The following is a 22579-nucleotide window of genomic DNA, read 5'->3' on the forward strand; positions in this document are numbered from 1 at the left end:
TGGAGACCAGCCCTCTTGGAGGGCAGTGAGGTGCTAAACCCAGAAGTGCAGAAATTGCGACCACAAGAACTGGAACTGCAAAGTGTTGGGAATCCCTCAGTCACGCTGATGGTTATGGTTGATAACAGCTGGCAGGACGGGATCCAAGCTGCCAACTCCCTCCCACCTGATAGGTAGGAAAGTACAAAATGATGGTGAGGTGTTACGGTTTGATCTGACTGGATCTGTGCGATATTAAACCCAAGGTCGATGTTTAACTACAGTGTTTCCAGGTGGAACAAAAACCATTGGCACAGAACTGACAAATGATTAGGTTCCAGGATACCTTTATCAAGTTAAAGGACCTACAGAAAATCTTTAAAACCTCACTGCCTAAAATTAGGCATCTCAATTGACTTCCTCATAAAGCTAAGTAGATATTCAGTGGGGCCAAGCACCCACAAAACTTCGGGAAAGCAAATGGCTTATTTGTGTGTGGTTTAGTATGCAGCTAGGTGCAAAGTTTAAAATGCCTGGACATGTCACTCGATGTCACATACTGATTCGATGCAAACGTTGTATTCCTTGTATTTTGCAGAAGTTTAAAAACAAAAATACAAGAACAGGACAAGAAACTCCATAAAACAGCCATAAAGAACTTTCACTGTCCCAATAGTGATGAGCGTGTAGAACAATGCCCCACCAGAGGACCCAATTCTCTGTGCATTTATTCCTCAACTTGAGGTACAAGCAGGACAGCGACAGGGCTTAAACTCACCTTTGCTGTGGGCCAGCTCAGTGTCTGCCTGGCTCACAAGTAATGAAGTAGAGCAACTTCAAGTATGGTCCACTAAATCACCTTCTGCCTCCAGAGTGGTTAATGTTTAATATTTTAGGATCGTTAAAATATTACCATATTGTATTATAACAGCAGGTAGTCTAGACCAGTGTTTCTTAAAATTCTTAAGACCACAGAACACCAAACAAAACTATATTTATGAGGAACAGCTACAAAAATTTTCTTCCAAAAAAAGAACTGCTCCCCTCAACTAGCAACATATATAGCGAAACCAAACTGAAGTCATTGCTGTGGTACCTGATAAAATTAAATAGTAACATTGTATCTGATTGTAAAGACAGAACATACATACCAATACCATATCATGACACCAAAAAAGTGTCAGATGCTCACAGCACACCTGCGAGTTGTTCTGGGAACACCAGTATTCTGCAGAACATAGTTTAAGAAACCCTGCGCTAGATCAGGGTTCCTGGTATATTGAGCTCTTGGGCAGCTGCCCAGGAGAGCTTCATATGCCGCCCAGGTGATCAGCACAGCGCTCACAGCTGGCAGCACGTTTTTAACTGGTGGTGCACATCCTTGCACATACATCAGTGCACGTAACAAAATTTATTCTGCACACAGATGGGAAAAATGAGAGGGAGCATTAGTCTAGACCAAACAGCGGTGTGGGAAATGTCAATTAAAACATCTCACAATTGGCTGCTGCCGCCATGAGCTCCTTAGCTGCCCCTGTCTGCAGAAATCCAGCAAACTCATCACATGTCATTTTATAGTTGAAGTGCACAAACAGTTCAGCTTTCACTAGGTCTGTTTGGAGCCTGTTCCTTTCATCGGCCCACAAATTCTTCATTACGCTAACAATGCGTTCCACAAAGGTGTTGCTGGCTGGAACAGCAAACACACGCTGCACAATTCTAAGCAAGTTCAGGGCCTCGCAGCACTTAAAGAATTCTACCCAGACTTCAGAGATGCCGGTCTGATGGTGGCGTTCATGTTGCTGCTGTTCCTGTTCTGATTCGGCATTAATTATTGAACCCTTTAGGATTGGTAGTGCATCATTCAATACAGACACTTCTGTGAAAAGTTCATCTACATCCACTTGAATGTCCAAGTTTGTCATCAAAGTGCACCGTTTGTCTAGCTCCAGAGGCCTGTCCAGACTGAGCGGTGCACACAACTTATAGAAAGAATTTTCACTGAAATCAAACCTCTTTTCTAGATACCGGAGCATGTGCATGTAAGTCTGCTGGGCGTCTCCAATAAAGGTGTTCTGCTCGTTAGGGTGTAGCTTTTTCAAGAGTTGCATCACCTTGTACCCATAGAAACCTTTCTCTTGTCGATTCTGAATCTCTCTTCTCAGCTTGTTGAATGTAGCATACAGTTCAGTTACCTGAAGGTAATTACTCTCAAGAACCTTTATGGTGCTGGTAAATTGGCTCATAAGGTTATGCACAAAGTAGATGTACAGTTCAGGAAGTGTAATAGTTTCATCATTGGAAGCTATGTCCTTATGCTCAGAAAGAAAGGCCCAGACTGTGCAGTTCACATCCTCCTCCCCTTTACTCACAAAGTAAGATTTGAGGGCCGGCCAATTCTTCAGTAACTTGTCAATGGCAGTGAAAAGGGCCAGAAAACGTTTAGGTACTTGGCGTAAGATTTCTGTATAGTCTGTCTTCATGAAATCAAAGAACTCTTTAAGTTCACCGTTATTCTCGTCTAGTGCAAAGACTTCACTGAAGACCTTGAGGACCAAACACTCTACGTCGTAAGAGAGCATTCTCAAGCCATGCTTTGCTGTATTGTGTACTATCTGAGTGCTGCAATGTGTTGGTACAAGGTTTGGTAAATCCAGCATTTGTTTTAGGTGCACAAAACCAGACTCATTTTCTTCAAAATCTCTCTCTCCATATGCCACAATTTTATTCTGTACCAGACTGGCATTTTGAAGAAGTTCTTTACAATCACCTCTGATTTTTCATCTGCATCTTCAAGAAAGTCTAGGAGTGATGTGCAGATTCCCTTATCTTTATTCAAGTACTGGATGATAACTGGGAATAGTTTCATGCTCCCTATATTAAAAGCATCCACTGAGATTGAGAAAGGTGCTGATCCAATGTCTTGCACAGCCAGTTTTAAAGAATGTGGTGCTAATACAGCCTCGATCAAAGCTTCTACTTTTGTCATTCCACAGTGAATTTTGGAAGCTATTTTGGAATCAGGGAAAACAGAGGGGTACAGTTTATTTCCACAATCTTGAGAACGGTAGCTGTGGTAGTGTTTAACTCCATGATATGTTAAAAGCAATTCAGCTGCGCATATGCGTTGTTCTTCAGCATTGTTACTCTTTACGGAGACTTTATTGCTAGCATTACACCACACCTGTCCTTGTACTTTGATTTTGTGACCCTTTGTTTCTGCATGATGCTTGATGGCTTTTACAGAATCAAACTTAACTGTGAATTGAACATCACAAATAGAACAATATCCTGAGTCTTCACTTGCCTTTATAAGCCAATTCTGATACTCTGGGAGTTGCAGCCACTCATTTTTAAAAGTGCACAGCCTTCGAATCTTTTTTTTTCCGGGTTCTGTCATTTCGCCCTTGCATTTGTCCGACTGCAGCACAGTTTAGCCACCAGATAAGATTGTTGACTGTGGACATCAGTTGCTTCTCTCTGCTTTTGTTGACGCACTAAAAAAGTTACCCAGAGAGTCGATTAAACATATTGTTGTGACGGACCATCCCCCCACGCTTTACGGAAAAAGGGTTATGAACACACCTATGAATAACTCAGAAATGTTTTGAACAAAAAATGACTTGTGACCTATCATTTTTAATGTTATAACCCCCTGGACCTGTAAAATCTATTTATGTACACGTATAATTTTTATAGTTAAAGTTATGAGTAACGTCTGTTAATTAGGGTGGGGAGATAGCTCAGGGGTTTGAGCATTGGCCTGCTAAACCTAGGGGTGTGAGCTCAAGCCTTGAGGAGGCCATTGAGGGATTGGGGCAAATTGATGCCAGGGCAGGGGACTGGATGAGATGACCTCCAGAGGTCCCTTCCAGCTCTAGGGGGTGTGTGTGAGAGGGGGCGGGGTGGGGTGTGGGGTGATGGGGGGTGAGAGGGGGTGGGGCAGGGCTGTGGGGTGATGGGAGGTGAGAGGGAGCAGGGCAGTGATGGGGGGTGGGGTGATGGGGCGGGGGGTGTGGGGTGATGGGGGGTGAGAGGGGGCGGGGCAGGGCAGTGGGGTGTGGGGTGATGGGAGGTGAGAGGGAGCAGGGGAGTGATGGGGGGTGGGGTGATGGGGGTGGGGCGGGGTATGGGGTGATGGGGAGTGAGAGGGGGCAGGGCAGTGGGGTGTGGGGTGATGGGAGGTGAGAGGGAGCAGGGCAGTGATGGGGTGGGGTGATGGGGGTGGGGCAGGGCAGTGGGGTGTGGGGTGATCAAAGGGGGTGCACCATCTGGGGCGTGATGGGGGAGCAGAGGGGGCCGGGTGATGGGGGGAGTCAGAGGCAGGTGGGGAATAGGCTGGCAAGGGCAGAGGGGGTGCGGGAGTTGAAGGCGATATTGCAGTTGTGTGTGGCAGGGAGGCAGGAGGGTGTCAGAGAGGGTGGAGGTGGGTGGGGCTGAGGGTGTGTGGGTCAACATGTGGGGCCAGAGAGAGGGTCATTTATAGGTGGGATCGTTGAGCTAGGCTCCCAGACGGGTCTGGGCAGTGTGGGGTGAGGGGGTTTGGACTACCCTGCGACAGTCCTGTCCATCTGTCTGGGACTCAGCTCCTGTCTCCCCCAGGGAGCATGCAGCCAGGCTGGGGGTCAGATTCCATGGTGGTGGAGGTAATTGGAAATCCTGCGTGTTGTGATTTGTTGCCCTGAGCTGGGCACGTAGTTAGAGGGCCGATGACTCTGCGCCAGAGGGGTTTGATGCTGACAGGCTGTGGGAGCTTGACCGGGTTCTGATGTTCTTCTCTCCCCCTGGCCCCCCAGTGCTCCAGAAAGCAAAGGACAAGGCCCGGAGGAGTGGCAGCCTGAAGGAGGAAGCTGCCATTTGCAACCAGCTTGGGGAGATCTTGGCCAGACATGGTGAGTGGTGAGTGGGTCCCAGGGCCTGGCTCTCAATGGCAAAGGGTGGCTAGCTGACTGCTGTCTGGCTCTCGTGGCCAGGGCTGACGCTGGGAGAGATGGGTCCGGGAGAGCCGTTCTGAGGAAGGTTTGGAGGCCCTGCTTTTGGGGCCACCGTTGGAAAGTTGGTCACTGGGCAATGCTCTCGGCTGTCTTTGTCGGTGCTGGTCTGGCTGTGTTTGTGACGGCTGGGCTGGGGAGGGCTCCTGGCCGTGGGAGCAGGCCTGGAATGGCTCTTCTTTGCAGGGATGGTACATCCATGGGCTGGGACCAGCCCCCAGGAGATTGTGTCTGCCACACAGCTGACCTTCCCCCAGTAGGGAGCCGATTCAGTGCGATGATCCTGGCCTGTGACCTGAGCCCTGCTCTTGAAGAAGAACGCCCCATGCCTGAAACTCCCTGCCATTGTGACGTCTAGCTCTCTCTTTAACCTGAATCTTGTTTGGCCTCCGTCCCCACAGCTCCCTGCAATGGTTAGAAACCTTGTCCTTTGTGCCAGGCAACTTTACTCAAGACTCTCTGTTCTCAGGCCAGCATTGTCCCTTGCATTCCCTGCTTTGGCCCCAGCCTGGGCCTGACCTCCTTGGTGTATCACCGGAGACTCGGGGGACACCCTCACAGCCTTCTCTTTGCGAGCTAGGCCAGCCAAGTTCTTCCAGTCACCTCTGCCTTCCTCAACAACCTGAGTGGCTCTTCTCTGCCTTTCTCTGGGGTGAAGTCCCCCTTTGTGCTCAGGAAATGGTACTTCGTGTTCCAGACCAGCTGTCACCAGTCATGGACGTGGTCCTCTCTCTGCTGGAGAGACTGTGCCTTTGCCTGCTGTGTGGCTGCATTGCATAGGTGGCTTTAGTCACCCTATAACCAGCCAAAGCATCCAGGTTTCTCTCACCTTCCTTCACTTCAGCTGATGAGCCTCCGGCTATCGGTAGCCCTTCACTCCAAGCACCTTGTCCTTTGTCGTACTGAGCAGCGCCTCGTTTCTGCTGCAGGCTTTGAGATCCCCCCGATCGTCCTGCCTACCATGCCGATCCTCCTCCGGAGCGAGCGCCCTTCCTGACTTGTGTCTGCAGCAAAGCCCATCAGTGCACTCCTGCTGTTCCTGCCTTGGGCATTAATAGATATCGTACAACTGGGCTCGTGTCGGATCTCTGAGGAGCTGTGCCAGGAGCATCCCTGCCCTCTGCCAGTTTACCTTTCGGCACAGCCTGTTGCCTTCACCCCCTGAAGCCTGTTCTCTCCCCCTGTACGCTCCTGGGCTGATCCCAGAGTGCTCCAGTTTGGCTAACGTTGCATGTAGCTAATTTTGTCTGATGCTCTGCTGCCATCCAAGTGTGCTAGAGCCACTGTATTTCCTGTAGCTAGAAAATCAGAGGCCGTCAGCTACAACATGGGAGATGAGTATCACAGAGGGAGCCATGTTAGTCTGTAACTTCGAGAACAACAAGCAGTCCTGAGGCACCTTATAGATTAACAGAGATTTTGGAGCATGAGCTTTTGGAGGCAATGAACCGCTTTGTCAGAGCATGTCTAGGAATGAGTACAGCAGAAAGGGATCGAGGGGTTACAGTGGACCACAAGCTAAATATGAGTCAACAGTGTGATGCTGTTGCAAAAAAAGCAAACATGATTCTAGGATGCATTAACAGGTGTGTTGTGAACAAGACACGAGAAGTCATTCTCCCGCTCTACTCTGCGCTGGTTAGGCCTCAGCTGGAGTATTGTGTTCAGTTCTGGGTACCGCAGTTCAGGAAGGATGTGGAGAAACTAGAGAGGGCCCAGAAAAGAGCGACAAGAATGATTAAAGGTCTAGAGAATGTGACCTATGAAGAAAGGCTGAAAGAATTGGGCTTGTTGAGTTTGGAAAATAGAAGACTGAGGCGGGACATGATAGCGGTTTTCAGGTATCTAAAAGGGAGTCATAAGGAGGAAGGAGAAAACTTGTTCTTCTTGGCCTCTGAGGATAGAACAAGAGGCAATGGACGTAAACTGCAGCAAGGGAGGTTTAGGTTGGACATTAGGAAGAAGTTCCTCACTGTCAGGGTGGTCAAACACTGGAATAAATTGCCAAGGGAGGTTGTGGAATCTCTGTCGCTGGAGATAGTTAAGAACAGGTTACATAGATGTCTATCAGGGATGGTGTAGACAGTACTTGGTCCTGCCATTGGGGCAGGGGGCTGGACTCGATGGCCTCTCAAGGTCCCTTCCAGTCCTAGTGTTCTCAGATTCTATGTGATGCAGCAGGTCTTTGCCCACGAAAGCCTTTGCTGCAAAATACGTTAGTCTATAAGGTGCCACGGGACTTGCTGTTGTTAACATAGGAGATGTGCTCTTGAGTCCCCGGTGCATGTCAGCTCTGAGCCCCAAGAGGGGTTACGCCCCGGGCTTGTTACTCTGGCTGCTCTTGTAGTTGATGGAGTGGGTGCGCCTCATCCCAGGGGCCCCTGCTGTGCCTTGGGAAGCCAGCTGGCTCGCTCGTCACCCCAGTGTCTCTCTGCTCCCGGCAGGGCGGTACCGAGAGGCGCTGGTGGAGCACCAGGAGGAGCTGCGCCTCCTGGAGAGCGTGGAGGATGTTATCGGCTGTGCCGTGGCCCACCGGAAGATTGGGGAGCGCCCGGCTGAGCTGGAGAACTATGAAGCTGCTTTGAAGGTAATGGGGGAGAGGGGGATAATCAGCTGCAGGGATTGGGGCTCCCCAGGAGCTGGGCTGAGAGCTACTTTCCCAGTATTCAGCCCCGCCAAAGGCCACGGGGTGAGAGGGGCAGCAAGCCAGAGCAGGGGCGACAGAATGGCTGGAGGGGTTTAAAAGGGAACACTAGGGCACATAGTGGTAACCCCTGAGCTGTCAGCCTTGCAGGGCCCAATTTAAAGCCAGCCCAGATCCATGGGGCTTGGGGGGTCTCATGCGCCCTCTTGTTCTCCTGCTCCATCAGCACCAGCGCCAGCATCTGGAGCTGGCCTGCGCTGTGTCCGACCACACTGAGCAGCAGAGGGCTTGGGCCACCATTGGCCGCACCTACATGTTCGTGGCGGAGAGCAGCCAGGCCGGGGAGGCGCTCTGGGAGGTGGAGCAGGCCTTCATGAAGAGCCTGGCCATCTTGGAGGAGCAGCTGGAAGGTGAGAGCCGGGCTGGGAGCTGTGGGACACGGAGCTAGGGAGGGGAGCCATCAGCTTGGGATGTGGTGCGCCCTGGGGAGGGTCACCAGTCGGCCTCTGCCTTGGCTGTCTGACCAGACGGTCTAAGTCCCCACCTTTTACCCCTTGTCCTTGCCCCAGAGCCTGCATCTGGGATGTCCCTGGTCCCTGAGCTCCATCCCCTCCCCGAGCCGGAACTCCCTGGCCTGGCCAGGAAGGGGCAGGCCCTCAGGCTTTCATCTGGGCTTCCCATCTACTCGTGCTGGCTTGTAAGGCCCAGTTAGGCTCGCCGCCGGGATTGTGGGATATGCAGGGGCACTCAGGGACCTCCAGCCTTTTCTGATCTCTCGGTTCCACACCAGGGCAGCCAGGACCGGGCCCGAGACTGTTCCGTAGGGACCTCCCAGCACTCCCACCCCATCCCTTGGGAGACAATTTGCTCAGCTCATTCGGCCAGCTGGAGGGTGAGAGGTCCAGGACCTGTCCAGCCCCTCTCTGGCCCTGGAGCTCCTGCCTTGTGGAGCCGGCTGGGTGACGGGCTGGCTCTGGCTGTCCCAGGGAAGGTGCCGCAGCGGGAGCTGAGTGAGATGAGGGCCCGGCTTTACCTCAACCTGGGCTTGGTGTACGACAGCATGAAGGACCAGGCCAGGTGCAGCCAGTACATCAAGAAGAGCATCTTCATCTCCGAGTAAGGCCCTGGCCCCTTCCTGGGGGGGGCGGGTGGTGGTGCTGATAGGCCGAAGGCCCCTCTGAAGAGCTCCTGTGTTTCCCTGGGGTTCACCCTCTGCTGGTGGCTGCAGCCGTTTGGCTCAGGAAACCGGCTGGTGCTGTGGCTGGGGGGTGTCAGGTGGGGGCACAGGGCCCAGGGGTTTCCTGAGGACGTGAATGGGCGGGCGACCCTGGGGGTGACCCGTCTCCCTCTAGGCAGACTCACCTCTACGAAGACCTGTACCGGGCCTACTTCAATCTGGGCCACATCCACCTGCGGGAGGGGCAGCACTCCAAGGCCATGCGCTGCCTGGAGCGGGCGCGCGACTGCGCCCACACCATGAAGGAGAAGTGCATGGAGAGTGAGTGCTGTGCCGGCATCGCCCAGGTGAGGGCAGCGGGGAGCCCGTACTTGGCCCCCAAGCTCTTCCCCCTGGGGCCTGACCACCCAGCATGGCCAGCAAGGGGACAGCCCCCTCCCCCCCCGCCAGGCCAGCACCCTTTGGTAGTTGGACCTCTCTGCCCCTCCCCTTGCTGACCCTGCTGCCCTGGGGCCTTGCAGGTGCTCCTCAGCCTGGGGGACTTTGTGGCCGCCAGGCGCTCGCTGAAGAAGGCCTACGTGCTGGGCTCCCAGCAGCCCCAGCAGCGCGAGAGCATCCGCAGGAACCTGCGTTACGGTGAGGGGGCTCGGGTTGGGGCTCCCTGCGACACGGCGCGGGGGGGGCTGAGGGGACCCAGTGGCCTGTGCAGCTGGCCGGGAGGAGGTTGGGTGTCACTCCCCAGGGCTCAGCCCAGGCTGACTGGGGCTGGGAGCTCTCCACCTCTGGCTCTCAGTGCAGCCCCTCCCCTTCACAGCCCTGTGTGGCTTGTGGCTCCTGGGGCGGTGCCCGCCCCCCCCACCCCCGTGTCACAGGCACGCCCAGGGAAAGGTGCCGCGGCTTCTCGGGTGCAGGGCCGCGCTTGCACAGGCCACTCCTGACAGGGCTTCTGGCACGTCCCCGACGTAGCCCCAGTGGCACCACAGGGCGGTGCTTTGACACTGACCCCGCACCAGCCCAGGGGGGCAGCGAAGGGGGCTCGGCAGGTGCTCACTGTCCCAGAGGCCTGCAGGCTGGGTTGGGTGAGGGGGACCTTGGTCCCCACATACCCCTTCACCTGTGGCTCCCCTACCTGCCCTGAGCCTCTAGGGGGAAGAACCCAGCCCACCCCCGGTGCGTGCCACTCACACTGCTGGCCTCTCCCCCAGCCATGAAGGTCAGCCATCTGCAGGAGGCTCTGGAGGAGGCAGTGCCCGGCGACTTGCAGACAGCCCTGGGCCTGTGTGAGCAGCTGGGGGACCTGTTCTCCAAGCATGGGGACTATCGCCGGGCGGTGGAGTTCTACCAGAGGCAGGTGGGTGAGGGCTGCCCCTGCTCTCGGCCTGTGGGCTGGGGGAGGACCAGGCTGCCTGGAGGCTGGGCTCCGTGCATGGTAAGGGGCTGGTTCCGCTTCCTCCTAGCCGCCGAAGTGCTGCCAAGCTCTGGCCCGAGGGCAGGGGCACCTGCTCAGATTCCTGCAGGCAGCAGGGATGGGGCTGGGCGAGCCCTGCGGGGGCGGGCGGCCACCCCGGGCACAGCATGCTGTGGACGGTGTCTCTGGCAGCTGCGCTACGCCGAGTCCCTCCAGAAGCCTGAGCAGGAGCTGGCTGTGATCCATGTCTCTCTGGCTACCACCTTTGCGGACCTGAGGGAGCCCGGCCGGGCGGTCCAGCACTACCAGACGGAGCTGGCGCTGCGGCGAGGAAACCCACTGGAGGTGAGGGGGCGGCCTGGGCTCTGCCTTCTGCCCGCCGGTCTTACCCTGCAGGGCCTGGGGACCCCGTGCTGGGCTTGGCCGTGCTCTGGGGAGTTGCGGGAGGGGAGCTCCGCTAGCAAGCAGGGCCTGGCTGGGCCCCACAGCTCGGGAGCAGGGAAGGAGGGTGGGGCAGGCGTAAGAGTCAGGATGGCAAAGGACTTGCTGTTTGTCACTTACCCCGTGCCCCTGGGTGGGCTCCCTGCCAGTGGAGCTGGACTGGTGGGGGGAAGCTAATCCCATTGTCTGTGTGCCCCAGGAGGGGAAGACCTGGCTGAACATCGCCCTGGCCAGGGAGGAGGCTGGCGAAGGCTACGAGGCCCTGGAGCCCTGCTTTCAGAGCGCGCTCCGGTGCGCGGAGCAGGCTGGGGAGCCCAGGCTGCAGGTGAGGGGATGGGCCCAAAGCTGCTGCCCAATGGGGATGCCAGTGCTCGCCTGCAGCACCCCCTTCAGGCTGGGCAGCTGGCAGTGCCCCTCCCGGGGTCCCCCGAGCCTGCGATAACTGAGACTGGCACCCAGGAGTCCTCCCAGCCCCCCGCCCTACGCACAACACCTCCCTGCTAGGGCCTGTGGCCGAAAGTGCTGGTTTCTGGCCCCCTCCCGCTTCCAGGCTCTGCTCCTTGTTGGCACATGCCCGGGAGGGACCGTGCTGCTCACCTGCCGGGGAGCCCAGCTCCTCACTCCGCCCAGGATTCCAGGCTGCACCCGGCTCCTCCTGCGCCAGCACAGCAGAAAGGCAGGGGAAGGGCGTGGGGTGCCGGGGCTCAGAGCTGAAAGGCGCCCAGGGCAGCTGCGGTGCTGGGGCTGGACTCGAGAGTGCCTAGCCAGCGTCCTCCCCTCACTCGTAGCCTGTCTGCTGGGCCAGGCTGGGGGGCCTGGCAGCTGCTCCAGTGGTCAGTGCTGGGAGCTGCTCCTTCTGGGCTAGGCAGGGGTTGGGGGACCTGGGAGCTGCTCCAATGGTCAGTGCCCTGGCCTTGCTCCCTGCAGGGCCCCTTCAGGCCTGGGGGGGGGCCTGGGGACTGCCTTAAAGGCCAGCGCCCCCAGCTGACAAGGCCTGGGCTAGCAGCCCTGGGAGCGCCCAACCCCATCTGCGGCTGGGCAGGGTGATCAGCCCATCCTTTCACCCCCCCAGCGGCAAATCCTACAGCACCTTCACACCCTGCAGCAGAAGTGGGGGCGCCCTGAGGCCCCCGACACGCTGGCCAGGCTTCAGGGCCTGTGCCGCTCGCAGGGCTGGAGCAGCGCCAGGGACAGCCGGGGGGAGGAGGAGGAGGAGGAGGAGGAGGAGGACAGCAGCGAGCCCCTGGAGGAGAGCGACCTGGAGCTGTCTGAGAGCGGTGAGTGGGCCGGCTGCGGGGGACGGGGAGGGAGCCGGAGCCGAGTCCCGGCCGGGTGAGGCTGTAGCCCTGCGCGTCTGCCTGGCGCGGGCCCCCCTTTGGCAGGGTGGGGGCTGTATTGGAGCCGGGTGCCTCACTCAGGCCTGTGCGTTCCAGACGGGGAGGAAGATGACCTGGACGGCTACAGCAAGAGCGTGCCTGGCCGCCGCAGGATCGCCAAGGTGAGGCTGGGCCTGGGCGCAGCGTCCTCGCCCCGTGGGGCCGTCGCTCCAGCTCCTGCCCTGGCGAGGCCGGATCCCGGGGCGCTGCGCGGGGCGGGGGGCCGAGGGGGCTGGCTCTGATCTGGGGCCCCCGGGCAGTGCTGACCCCGCCTCCGCCCTCCCTGTGCCCTGCAGTGGAACCGGCGCAATGACCGGGGTGAGACCCCGCTGCACCGCGCCTGCATCGATGGGAACCTGCGCCGGGTCCATTTCTTCCTGGAGCAGGTGGGAGCCGCTCCTCGTTCCCGGGCAGGGCGCCCTGCGGTACCTTCCGTCGGCCCGTGGGGGCAGCTGGGCGGCTGGCTGGGGTCGCGGCGTCCCTCTGCTCTGGCCCTCACAGCCCCCAGCAGGGGACGCGTTCAGCAAGTGTGTCCTGCCTGTAGGGCGCGTGGGAGTGAGCCAGGTAGGCGCTGGGCACTGGGGCCGCTTCCCGGCCTGGCCCGCAGGGAGGGCAGCTGGAGGGGGAGATCCTGCGGGAGTTGTCATGAAGCCCAGCAGGGCACCTGGCCCCCACGTAACCCTCATGCCTGTTCATGTCTCTTTCCTCCTGGGGGCAGGGCCACCCCCTGAACCCGCGGGATTACTGCGGCTGGACCCCGCTGCGCGAGGCCTGTAACCACGGGCACCTGGGTGAGTGGTGAGGAGGGTGGGAGGGTGTCGGTGTGGGGGGCGGATGACGGCAGGGGCTGGAACGGGTGATGGGTGCCGGCTGGAGGGGGCCCTGGTGCTGCCACCCAGCAGTAACTGCCGCCTCCTGTGCCCAGAGATCGTGCGGCTGCTGCTGGAGTGTGGTGCCTCCATCGATGACCCCGGGGGCCCAGGCTGCGAGGGGATCACCCTCCTGCACGACGCTCTCAACTGCGGCCACTTCGACGTGGCCGAGCTGCTGCTCCAGAGGGGCGCGTCGGCGGTGCTGAGGAACGCCAAGGTGGGGGAGCAGCGGCCTGTGGGCGGGCGCTGGGCTCGGCACCCCTGCACAGCTGTGGGGTTTCTGGGGGCGGCCCTGAGGCTCAGCCCCTCCATCTTATCCGCCGCAGGGCCTGAGCCCTCTGGGCACCCTCCGGGAGTGGGTGAGGATGTACGGCCGGGACCTGGACCAGGAGACGCGCCAGCGCTGCCGAGCCATGGAGCAGCTGCTCAAGGAGGCGGTGGTGGGGCGAGGTGAGGCCGGGTGGGAGTGGTGCTGTGGGGGGGCATCTCTTGGGGGCTGGGCCCAACTCACGGGGTTCCCTGTCTCCCGCCCAGCAGCAGAGGTGGCTCAGCCCCCACAGGATGTGCCGCAGAGCCAGCTGTTTGATGCGGAGCTCTCTGAGCCGCTGACACCCCCCCACTCAGCTGTGGCCCCCCAGCCCCAGAGTGGGGGCCCCTCCACGAAGGCGACTGCGCCCTGCAGGATCCTGACCCAGCGTGGCGGGCAGGGGCCAGAGTGCTGGGCCAAGCTGGACGAGTGCATGACCCCGCTCCGGCCCGTCAAGAAAAGGCAGCGGCTCCTGAGCCTGAGGGCGCCGGGGGAGGAGAGCCGGGTGCCGGGGTTCCTCGGGCGGGCAGAGCCTGGGCTGCCCCCCGCTGGCACCGGGCAGGCCAAGTACGAAGCAGCCATCCGTGGCGTCGGCAGTGCCCAGTCCTGCCAGGTCCCTGAGCCGGTGCCGGCCGAGGCCTCTGCCAGGCCGGCCCTGATCCCAGCCGAGGAGTACGTGGGGGATGACTGGCTGGAGGATGACCTGGGGGCGAGCCGGAAGCCCCGCAAGAGGAGCCACCGGCGCCCGGGGGAGTCGGGCTCGGACTCAGGGGGCACCAGTGGGTCTGAGAGCGACGGCGCAGCCCCCTTCTCAGCTGCTCTGCCCCAGAAGAGGAGGGCCCGGCAAAGCCGCCTCACCCAGATAGTGGACAGGACGTCGCTGGGTCGGTCCCGCGGGGGCCAGGCCCTGGTGGCTCCGGAGCCAGCCGCTGGTCTGAGGCCCGTAGACGGCAGTGGAGAGGCCCCACAGGTGAGGTGCTGGGGGTGCACAACAGCAAGGGAGTCCCCTGGGCTGTCTCTTGGGTCTTGACTCCCCTCTCCTGTTCCCAGGCCCCACTGCTGGCTGCAGCCCCGATTCGGCCACCCCCCATCCGAGTGCGGGTCCGGGTCCAAGACAACGTCTTCCTCATCCCCGTGCCGCACAGGTGAGAGCTGCCTCGCATCCTTCCTCCCAGCGTGGCCCAGAGCCCGGGAGTCCTGCCCCCCCAGCTGGGTCTGGGGCAACATTAGCAGCACCCTCGGAGGGGTCCAGCTCCCAGGCAGCGCCAGGGGGTCAGGGACTTGGGGTAACAGGGCCATTCCCCTCTGCCACTGGGGGGGCTGCCCTGTTCCTGCCCCACCCTGGGAGGGCGGGCTGGGGGCCTGGTTCTGGTGGGGCGCTCTGGCTCAGCCCTTCCCTTCCCTTCCCTTGCAGTGGCCTCGTGTGATGGAGTGGGGGATAACTGTGTGTGTGTGTGTGGCTCACAGAGGGTGTGGGGCTCCTGCTGAGGGTAACCCTGACGACCAGGTAACACCTTTGTACTGCAGACAAAGGAGGAGGTGGAGCCTGAGGGGTTTGAATTGGAACTGGGAGTTGGGAAGGAGTTAGTCTGGGCTGAGGGAGAGCGAGACAAAGGAGGGGGCCAGGCCCCAGCTCTGGGGGCCCCTCGGGGCCTCCTCTCCTCAACATGGATGAAACTGGCTGTCTCTGCCTGCTGTACTGACTCCTCTGTATAATGCTGTGTCCTGTCGGCTAATAAACCTGCTGTTCTCCTGCTGAGTGAAAGACTCTCCTGCCTGCGGACAGGGTGCAGAGCTTGGGGGACCCCAGAACCCCATCACACTGGTGTCAGAAGTGGGATGTTCTGCACCCCGAGGATGGAGCATCCAGCAGTAAGTGACCGGGGCCCCGGAAGAAGTGGGGCCTGCGAGACCCAGGTGTGCTGAAGGGCAGAGAGGTGCAGTTCCCCAAGGCGGAGGGGCCTGCGGCCGAACCCAAGCAACTGCGGTCGTGGTCCTCGAGAGGGGGTGTCACACCCGAGGAGGGGTTACTCCTGGGAATCTGTTGGAGTCGGTCCCAGAAGGTGGAGGGGCCGAGAGCCCAACCCCCAGGAACAAGTGACCCCTGAGGAGGCTGACGCTGAATGAGTTCTTCCCAAGACAGTGTGCTCATGGTCCTTGAGAGCGGGTGTCACACTGAAGAAGGGGTTCCGCTGGGAGTCTGTTGGAGTCAGTCCCAGAGGGCAGAGGGGCCTACGGCCTAACCCTGGGCAGCTTGTGACCCGCAAGAAGCCTGGCACGCTGAAGGGATTCTTCCAGGAATCGTGGGGTGCAGAGGGCATCAGCCTGAGAGCCTGCAACCACGCTGAGCAACTCCGCTGTGAAGTGGCAGCACCTGGAAACTGAATCGAGGTTAAAGAAGCTGGACAAGGCAGCATGGATGTGCAGTGGCAGAGCTGAGGGTTAAGGAGAATCCTGCAGAGGTGAGCCCGGATCGGGGCAGGGAACCCTGGACTGCCTGGAGCTCTGAACCGAGTGGCCTGCCGCAGCTCAAGGAGGGAAGGAGCGATTCCAACCCATCATCTACTAGTGGCCAAGACAGACCTGCGGAGAGTTTTCCAGGCCTGGGCCAAGGAAGGTGCCTGTGTTTCTGTGCAGGAAGCAGCTTGTCCACTGGGAATGGCAAGTTGTCTGTGAGAGAAGCTGCTTCACCTTCTGTGTGTGTGGAGACCAGCCGGGGGGCTGGGACAAAGGAGAGAGTGTCTCCCATTGTCTGTCTGTGTTGAACAGCAGCAGCAGCCTGGGGAGAGAGCAGAGCCTGCATTTGGAAAAGATGCCAATGAGGAAACTAGCCCATTGTCTGAGGAAGATTCCCCAGCCTAGGATGGCTGGAGAAGGATCCGCCAAAAAAGAGCATTCCAGGTGTGTCTCTGAATCCAGCCATGGCGGCTGGAGCAGAGGGAATGGCTCTGGGATGGGCAGTGGTATCCCTGCTAAGGACACTGGTCCTTGGTGCAAGAAAAGTGCTTCTGCTTCTGGGGAAGTGAATCCTTTGCCTGAGCCTGTGGGGGCTCGAAATGGAGCCAAGATCCCAGAGCTGGATCTGAGGGCAGCTGAAGCCCAGATGGGAAGTGGGCCTACCTCTGTGTCTCTCAGGGGGGATGATGCTTTAACGTGGTCTAATCCAGTTAGTATCATCAGGGAATCCCAGAGACCAGACGATTCTGGTAGTTGTTCTTTGCCTGATGCTGAGGTGTTATTGGGAGGGGGTGAGAGGACTCTGTCCTACCGGAGTCATCCTCTCGCCAGGACACAAGAACAGATGGGCAATGGAGTTACGCTGACTGATGAAGATAAAGGAGCTGGTAGCAGAAGGGAGGAAAGGGACCCTGACCTTCTGTCCGGTGGTACTGGCTGTCTGCCTGGAGGGGGATTACGTGGGAATCTGCCTGATGGGCCAGAAGTGATCCTGGGCGTAGGTGAAACCCAGGAGCTGGTTGTGGCTCAAGGGAGCAGTGCCCCCATGGAGGCAGACAGGAGTGAGTTATTGTTTGGGGAAGCTCTTAAGGAAGAGAATTTCCCTGAAACTTTTCCTGACCCGTCTGTGGGGACTGCAGAAAATGGGAGTGAGGTGAAGGAGAGTGAACAGGAAAGGTGCATGTCTGTAAGAGCCAGAGCAGCCCTTTGCCTGGGGAGAAGTTTGTTTCAGCTCCTGATGGCCAGGACCTGCCTCAGTATGAAACCACTGGCTGTGCTCTGGAAGGGTCCAAAGCAGGCAGTGTAAAAGTTTCTCAGGAATTGGAAGTTGGTGCAAGTAAAGTGAAAACTATCAGGGAATGTGAGCAGCCCTGTGAGAACCAAGTAAAACAGCTGCACAGCCAATCTCTGTAGGATGCAGGAGAGCACCAGCAATTCCCCATCTCCAGATGGTGGAAACACTTATATTCTCATACTGGATTCAACTTCTGATTCCATGGGGAGGCAGTAGTTGGAGGTGGAAGGATGAAGGAGCTGTGGGCCTGGTGGGCCAGTAAGGGATAAACAGGAATTCCTTCATGTGGATTCTGCGTCTGGGACTCACAAAACAACTCTCAGAAAGCAGTTTGGTTTGCAAATTTCCAGACTGGCTGGGAGGGGGCATCTCCCTGAGATCATCAATGGCCCAGCTCTTGTTAGAAGGGAGGGCACAGCCAGAGAGATCAAATTTCCACCCCAGGGGGCAAGAGAGACTATTAGAACTTGATGGTGCTAAGAATGGCCTCAGCCATTTATCCCCAAAATACCAGATTCTCAAGGAGGTTACACAAAAGTTGTGGTCTACCAAAGAGCAACGTAAATGTACAGTTGCAATGGGGTTGTTCTGTTACTCACGCTGACTGCTGTAACCAAGGGGTGCTGCTACCAAAAGCTGTAAAATTGTACCATGCACTGAGTGTTTGGAAAGAGCCATGTGACATGATGACATTGATGTAGAAGCATGAGTTGTATGTTGAAGGAGTCTGTAACTCTGAAATGTCACCATTGTTCCCTGTAACTAGTCTTGCAACCTCTGACATGAGGAGGAACATTCCAAACCTCTTGTGTGGCATGGAAGGGGAAACTGAGGCACACAGCCATTGTGGTGGTCTGGCTGAATGCCAAGGGTGGAAGCATTTGTACCTTCCGTTACTGGACTGTAACTGAATTCCAGACATTGGCTGGAGCAGCTGTATGGACTGGTGGTCAGATGGGGCAGGACCCAGACCACAAAACACCTGTTTGATCTGTTGGTGCTGCAGCATCTCTATGGGCTCTGCCCGCCCGACTTGAGAACGTGGCTGACGGACCGGGGCCGAAGCAGCGAGACCAACCAACCCAAGGGAACTAAAGGGATTTGCCCGGCTGCATCACATGAAAAGGGCCAAGACCAAGCTCCTGACTTGGAGCCTCCCCCAGTAGGACTATGACGTGGAGGTGGTGCACATCAAGGGGAGAACAGAGGGTACAGCCGATGCCCTGTCACAAGGGGAGAGCCCCGAACTTCCCCAGGTCACCAGTTGAGTGACCCCGCTCAGTTCGGTCTGGAAGGGGGGAGAGATGTGATGGAGTGGGGGATAACTGTGTGTGTGTGTGTGGCTCACAGAGGGTGTGGGGCTCCTGCTGAGGGTAACCCTGACGACCAGGTAACACCTTTGTACTGCAGACAAAGGAGGAGGTGGAGCCTGAGGGGTTTGAATTGGAACTGGGAGTTGGGAAGGAGTTAGTCTGGGCTGAGGGAGAGCGAGACAAAGGAGGGGGCCAGGCCCCAGCTCTGGGGGCCCCTCGGGGCCTCCTCTCCTCAACATGGATGAAACTGGCTGTCTCTGCCTGCTGTACTGACTCCTCTGTATAATGCTGTGTCCTGTCGGCTAATAAACCTGCTGTTCTCCTGCTGAGTGAAAGACTCTCCTGCCTGCGGACAGGGTGCAGAGCTTGGGGGACCCCAGAACCCCATCACACCTCGAGAGATGCCCGGTGGCGTGGCTGGCAGAGCAGGCGGCCCAGCGCCACTACCAGGCCTGTGGCCTGCTGCCCCAGCTCACCCTCAAGAAGGAAGGGGCACTGCTGGCTCCCCAGGATCTCATCGTGGACGTCCTGCAAAGCAACGAGGAGGTGAGGGGCACCCGAGCCAGGATTGACGCTTCCAGGGCTGAGCCCACCAGGTCCCCCTGTAGGCCGCTGAAGGGTCGTGGTGGGGCCCATCACTGTGGACTCTGCACCAACCGGCAGGGCCCAGATGACTGGGAGCTCGGAGGTCTGGCTTCACCCCTCACTGGCGATGCCCTTCCCCTTGTGTTTGAGCCTGCCAGTGCTGCCCAGCCAGCCGGCCTTCCTTCCTACCCATAGGGCTCTCGTCTGCCTTGCAGGTGTCGGCAGAGGTGCAGTCCTGGGACCTGCCCCCGCTCGCCGACCGGTATCGCAAGGCCTGTTGCAGCCTGGCCGTGGGTAAGGGGATGCCACGGACCCTGCTGCCTGCCTGCGTGTGGGAACCGTTGGATGTACAGGGTCTCGCTGGGTTTTGTAGCGCCTCAGGGCGGTCAGCCGGCTGGGGAGAGTGCCAGCCGGCCCGTGGGGGGGACAGGCAGGAGGGGCTCCAGTGGGAAGGCTGGTCCAGGGGACTTGGGCACAGCTGTGCCACCGTCTGCGTGTGTGACCTCGGGCAAGTCCCTCAGTCTCCGGGTCACTGGCCCAGCTACGGAAGGGGACAGAGGTGGAATGTGGCTTCGGGTGGACAGATTGGTACCCCCAGGGCCGTGCTACATGCCAGGGGAAGACCTGTCCAGCATCCGCTGAACGGTGCGCAATGTCAGGAGCCCTCGGTCGCGGCTGCCCCCCACGTGGTGCTGGGCGGGGGAAGGGTGCCCCCGGTCGCGGCTGCTCCCCACGTGGTGTTGGGCGGGGGGAGGGTGTCCTCGGTCGCGGCTGCCCCCCACCCTCTCCCTGGCTGCTTGGCTCTAGCCCCGGCCAGCAGCAGCTGGCTGGGAGCTCGTCAGTCTGGGTGCCCCACAGCAACTGGTCTTCCCTCATGGACTCCTGTTGCAGGCGAGCACCGGCTTCTGCTGAAGATGATGGAGCTGCAGGAGTCGGGCCCCTCGTTCAGCACCTGTGGCCTCTCCTTGCACCAACCCCACCTCACCCCACTCCTGCGTGCCCTCAAGCTGCACAGCTCCATCCGCCAGCTGCGGCTGGCTGGGACGGGGCTGGACGATGGCCTGGCTGCCGAGCTGCTGGCTACGCTGGGCACCATGCCCAGCCTGGCCCTCCTCGACCTGTCGGCCAACCAGCTCGGTGCTGAGGGGCTCCGCGCGCTGGCAGCAGGGCTGCCCTCCCAAGCGGTCTTCCAGGTTGGCTTGTGGGTGTGTCCAGCACCTCCCTTCCCCTCAACGGCAGGTGGGAGGGGCCCCGGCCTCCCGCCTGAACCCCGGAGACACAAGCAGGTTCGGGGACCCCCAAGCTGCCCATCCTGGCGCTCTGGGCTACGGCTCTGGCACTGCTGGTGTAAAGGGCCCTGATGAGCTCCTGCCAGGGCTGCCCTGATGGACACCAGGGGCTCCCCGGATCAGGGAGGAGTAAGCTGTGGCCATGCTGGTGCCAAGGTGCCTGCTCCTAGGTCCTTCTGGGGAGGGGCTGGTTGTGAGGGTCCCTGTAGCATGGGGGGGGCTCTGCTGCTCCGTCCCTTCTCTGGGGCTGAGGCTGCCGCTGTGGTCCTCCCAGCGGGGGTGCAGCCCCGGCTGTCTGGTGGCACAGGGCAGAGCCCAGCAGGTTGGGGTGACTCCTCCGCCCCTGTTGTTCCAGAGCCTGGAAGAGCTGGACCTCAGCCTGAACCCCCTAGGGGACAAGAGCTGCGAGGCCCTGGCCTGCCTGGTTCGAGCCTGCCCGGTCCTGACCACGCTGCGGCTGCAGGCCTGTGGCTTCTCTGAGGCTTTTGGGCAGCACCAGTGCCTCCTGCTGGCCAACAGCCTGAAAGGTAAGTGCCCCTGCACTCCCCCAGCCGCGAGTGGGGGCACAGCAGGCGTGGCCTCATGGTACAGGTGGTGCCCTCCCTTGTGGCTCCCCTCCCCCAGCGCCACGGTCTACAGGCTAGGCCCCCCTGTGACACAGAGGCACTGCCAGGAGGGCCCCATTCACTGGGACGGGGCCTACAGCTTGGGGGTGAGATGTGGTGACCTTGAATACTGGTGCAGGTGTGACGTGGAAGTACACGAGATTTATACGAAGGTGGAAGTGCCTTTGGTCCAGGGGAGGGAGGGAGAGAGAGAGAGTGTGTGTGCGCGCGCGTGCGCACACTCATCCCCCCAAGCCCAGGGGCCCCCTCTCTAAGCCAGGTGACCGCGAGAGTGTAATTCACCTTTGGTGGGTTCTCCAGCACCGACAGTTTTTAAATCTAGGCGGGCTGCATTTCTCATGGGACAGGTGTGCTCTGGGAGTGAGCTGGGGGCAGGGCTCTGGCCAGAGGGACACAGGGGAACAGCCTGGGTGACCACACTGGTTCCTCCAGGCTTGGAATAAACAAATCTATGCAGTCTCTCCCCCCAGCATCTAAGTCAGTCAGGCACAGTAGGGCTATGTCTACACAAGCCCCTTCCTTTCAGAAGGGACATGGTAATGAGCGAGTTGGGAAGATGCTAAGGAGGCGCTGCCATGAATATGCAGTGCCTCTGTGATGTAGTGGGAGATACCTGTGTGTACACGTGGGGCTCCTGCTGAGGGTAACCTGGCGACCAGGTGACACCCCTGGGCTGCAGACAAAGGAGGAGGTGGAGCCTGAGGGGTTTGAACTGGAACTGGGTGTTGGAAGCAGTTAGTCGGGGCTGGGAGAGAGAGAGACAAAGGAGGGGGCAAGACCCCGGCTCCGGGGGCCCCTCGGGGCCTCCTCTCCCCAGCATGGCTTGGGCTGGCTGTCTCTGCCGGCTGCACTGACTCCTCTGTACGACGCTGTGCCCTGTTGCCTAATAAACCTGCTGTTCTCCTGCCTGCGGATGGGGTGCAGAGGATGGAGACCCCGAACCCCCTCACAGCCTCATTAGCATAATGGTGGCTGCATGTGATTTGAAAGTGTTGCTTTCAAATCGCGCACCGCCCATGTAGACAGGGGCTTTCGAAAGGACCCCCCGGACTTCGAAAGCCCCTTCTTCCCATTTGGTTTTAGGAAGAAGGGTTTTTCAAAGTCTGGGGGCGGAGGAGTGTCCTTTCAAAAAGCCCCCGTCTAAAGAGGCAGTGCACAATTCAAAAGCTGTGCTTTCCAATTGTGTGGGGCCACTATTATGCTAATGAGGCACTGCATATTCACAGTGGTGCCTCATTAGCATATTCCCAACTCGCCCCAAAAGGAGGGGACTAGTGTCGATGCGGCCTGCATGTAGAACTCAGCAGCAACACAGCCCCCCCCCGCCCCCACTGTTCTAGGAGCCCCCCGAGATTCCTGTCCCAGAGTCCCCAAAAGCTGTACTGCTGGAGGCTGAACTCATCCGGAACTTGCGGCAAAATTCATCGATGGAGCCAATTTCGGATCCCTGTACCTGTTTGAAGGCAGCTTTGTACTGGACCAGGAGCCGGGAGCAGGCTGCGGTGTACCTGGGGCAGTGCATGGAGTAAGAACAGCTGGAGTGGCTCATGCCAAGCAGGAGGGGAACACGGAGGTCGAGGATGTACAAGCAGGTCCCCAGGGGAAAGGAGAACACTGTAACAGCCCCCACGGCAGGGGAGGCTCCCCAGGGTCTCTGACTGGAGACCCTCTGCATGGAGCAATGTTGCCTGGCCCCCAGGGGAAGTGGGCAGGGCCTGAGGGGGGACTAAGGGGCTGTTTTGATGCTTCTCTGAGCCCCCTCCCCAGTGTGTCCGCAATGCCCTGGGGAGGGGAGGTCACTCTGCTCCACTCGGTAACGA

General features: G+C 59.0%; 2 protein-coding genes across 2 annotated transcripts in view; both read left to right on the forward strand.

Moving 5' to 3' along the window:
* Nucleotides 1–22579, forward strand: part of LOC142009046 (uncharacterized) — a 165030-nt gene that overhangs the window by 49303 nt on the left and 93148 nt on the right. The gene's annotated exons all lie outside the window — the stretch shown is intronic.
* LOC142009411 (tonsoku-like protein) lies at nt 4689–20777 on the forward strand. Its single transcript, XM_074987457.1, has 23 exons — nt 4689–4707; nt 4776–4871; nt 7415–7557; nt 7841–8024; nt 8601–8730; nt 8967–9138; nt 9313–9427; nt 9997–10142; nt 10392–10544; nt 10840–10965; nt 11713–11917; nt 12074–12138; nt 12313–12402; nt 12735–12807; nt 12942–13105; nt 13215–13338; nt 13423–14165; nt 14246–14340; nt 18625–18805; nt 19060–19138; nt 19736–20037; nt 20489–20660; nt 20758–20777. Exons 1-23 carry the CDS (start codon nt 4689–4691, stop codon nt 20775–20777), a joined length of 3597 nt encoding a protein of 1198 aa, XP_074843558.1.

Source organism: Carettochelys insculpta, chromosome 2 (genome assembly GCF_033958435.1).
Source record: "Carettochelys insculpta isolate YL-2023 chromosome 2, ASM3395843v1, whole genome shotgun sequence".
Taxonomy (NCBI): Eukaryota; Metazoa; Chordata; order Testudines; family Carettochelyidae; genus Carettochelys; species Carettochelys insculpta.

Coding starts and splice junctions, on each gene's coding strand:
- LOC142009411 (XM_074987457.1), top strand. Junction 4,872..7,414: donor GGAGATCTTGGCCAGACATG/GTGAGTGGTGAG, acceptor TGCTCCCGGCAG/GGCGGTACCGAGAGGCGCTG. Junction 20,661..20,757: donor GCTGGCCAACAGCCTGAAAG/GTAAGTGCCCCT, acceptor CCCCTCCCCCAG/CGCCACGGTCTACAGGCTAG.